The sequence below is a fragment of the Alosa pseudoharengus genome, unplaced genomic scaffold (genome assembly GCF_046254945.1).
Source record: "Alosa pseudoharengus isolate Yale_2024_CS ecotype anadromous, Long Island Sound unplaced genomic scaffold, YU_APseudo_1.1 YU_APseudo_1.1_scf_14, whole genome shotgun sequence".
NCBI lineage: Eukaryota > Metazoa > Chordata > Actinopteri > Clupeiformes > Clupeidae > Alosa > Alosa pseudoharengus.
The window spans coordinates 11,541,219-11,543,718 of record NW_027468609.1 but is presented as its reverse complement, the minus strand read 5'-3'; the positions used below and the strand labels follow the sequence as shown (position 1 = coordinate 11,543,718).

General features: G+C 47.5%; 1 protein-coding gene across 1 annotated transcript in view; it reads left to right on the top strand.

The window, feature by feature from the left end:
* bnip3lb (BCL2 interacting protein 3 like b) overlaps positions 1-2,500 on the top strand; it is a 15,814-nt gene that overhangs the window by 4,738 nt on the left and 8,576 nt on the right. Inside the window, exon 2 of the mRNA XM_076283852.1 lies at positions 184-460. Within this exon, the coding sequence (XP_076139967.1) occupies positions 184-460 (277 nt within the window). The remainder of the gene's footprint in view (positions 1-183; positions 461-2,500) is intronic.

Genomic DNA, 2,500 nt, shown 5'->3' with positions numbered 1-2,500 from the left:
TGACTGAAACTTCTTATTCCTCTTCATCACCTCCTCCTCTCTGCTCTCTCCACCTCCTCGATTTCCTCCTCCTCCTCTCTCTTCCCTCCTCTTCCTCCTCATGCTCTTTCTCTCTTCCTCCTCCTCCTCTACCTCCTTTAATGTTACTTCTTCCTCCTCTTCCTCTCTTCCTCTCCTCTGCAGGGTCATGGGTGGAGCTGGAGATCAACAGAAGTGGAGGTGCTGTCCCCCCTCCCTCCTCTTCCACCTCCTCCACCACCTCCACCTCCTCCACCACCTCCTCCTCAGGGCCCGGTGCGGTGGCGGCCCCGGAGCTGCCGCAGGTGGTGGAGGAGGATGATGCGGTGGTTGGAGGCCTGGAGCACGTGCCGTCGTCCTCGTCCATCCACAACGGAGACATGGAGAAGATCCTGCTGGACGCGCAGCACGAGTCCAGCCGCAGCAACTCCTCCTGTGACAGGTGAAGGGCAGGGGAGAGGCTTGTGTGTGTGTGTGTGTGTGTGTGTGTGTTATAAGTGTGTTGGTAAGAGTGTTATAAGTGTGTTGATAAGATGTCCTCAGTGCATGGCCCTACAAACAGGGTGTTTACTGTATGTATGTGTGTGTGTGTGTCACAAGAGTGTTGAAGAGTTGTCCCTTGCACCTGTTGCTTGCGTCATCTCAGTGAATACTCCAAATCTTACAGAGTCCCCTCACTGTCGGTTGGCTCCACACCCCTCCCATTATCTGAGCAGCTTTCTGAGGATCCCTTATCTTAAGTCAAACTCAGCTGTGTCTGAGTCACCTGCCCGAAAACCCGTGACTGGACACACACACACACACAAACAAACAAACAAGCAAACATGCACCCACATTCACTCAATACACACACACACACACACACCTCTTTGTGTCAGCCAGAGCATCAGACCTGGAGAGGTTTTCTGACTTTCTGTAGTTCTTCGACCCCAGCTGCTCTTATTTTGAAATGAGTGTCGGGCAGTCGGATCACAAGTGGACAGCGGTTAAGTGAAATGTAAACAACCACCAAGACGCATTTGTGATCCGATAAGTCGAATGGGATTCTTTGGTATGCATTTGACCACACACCTTTGTGTGTATAAGTAGATAGGTGTTTACGCTAAATGGTGTTTTATGCCCCCAACGTTGTCTTATATTAAGTATATAAGTATAAGTATATATACTCTTTTGATCCCATGAGGGAAATTTGGTCTCTGCATTTATCCCAATCCGTGAATAAGTGAAACATACTCAGCACACAGTGAGCACACAGTGAACACACAGTAAGGTGAAGCACACACTAATCCCGGCGCAGTGAGCTGCCTGCAACAACAGCGACCCTCGGGGAGCAGTGAGTGGTTAGGTGCCTTGCTCAAGGGCACTTCAGCCATGCCTACTGGTCAGGGTTCGAACCAGCAACCCTCCGGTTACAAGTCCGAAGCACTAACCAGTAGGCCACGGCTGCCCCAAGGCAGCGCTGCCTGGAAGTCACTAGGGTTGGGCATGGGTTAAGGTTTAGGATTAGGTGCCTTTAAGTCAGTGGTGGCAACGCTGCCTGGAAGACGCTGTTGGGGGCATAAAACACCATCGAGCGGTGTTTACACAATGCACTACAATGAAGTGCGCTGTATGTATTTACATTGGGGTTGAGTGAATGCTGTGTAAACGTTTGTATTTTGACGCATTTATACTGATTGTATGTGTCTCTATGAGCTTCTGATTTGGGCTCGCATTTTTCACGACATAGCTCCCCCTGCAGCTTCAGTAGCAAGTGACTGCTATGCTAAACCCCCACTAGCTAGCGAGCTAGCCATCAAGAAACCAGGCTAAACACATACAGGGCTCACAATAAAAAGGTTGAGCAAACACATTGTTTAAGAGACTATCAAACCACATTATAAAAACGAAGTTCACCCAAGGGTAGGCTACTTACAATTTCAACAGCAACAAAGCCAAGTCGGAGTTCGTTTTGCAGTCTTCTTAGAAACTACAATCTGACTACATTTTCAAGGCGCGATTGGATACTTCCGCTGAGTCACATCCGGATTTGTTCGGTCCGGGACCAGAAAGTTGCATATTCGTTTTTTTCCGCGGAGAAGCACTAGGGAGAGACGAAGCACCCACCAAACGACCCAAAAAGTGTTGTAGAACCATCAGAACGACTCTCAACCTGCATAATTAAGGTTATTTTTGCTAAAATTGTTGCATAGGGCTTCTTTAAGTGAGACTTAAGTTTGAACCTCTGAGTTTGTGTATGTGTATCTGTGTGTGTACACGTTACACAAGACGTCAGTGACTGATTCCTGAAGTGGCTGTTACACAAGTTTACCTCTTGGAATTATAAGGTTCTGTTTGCATTCTGAGTAGTTCTGAGATATTGAGCTTCAAAGTTTCAGAATTCCATAGTTATATTGATAAGTGGAACAAGCCTCTTTAGATATAATGTCCGAAAATGTATACAACTTCAAATAACACCTCACTTCACCTTACCTTATGAACA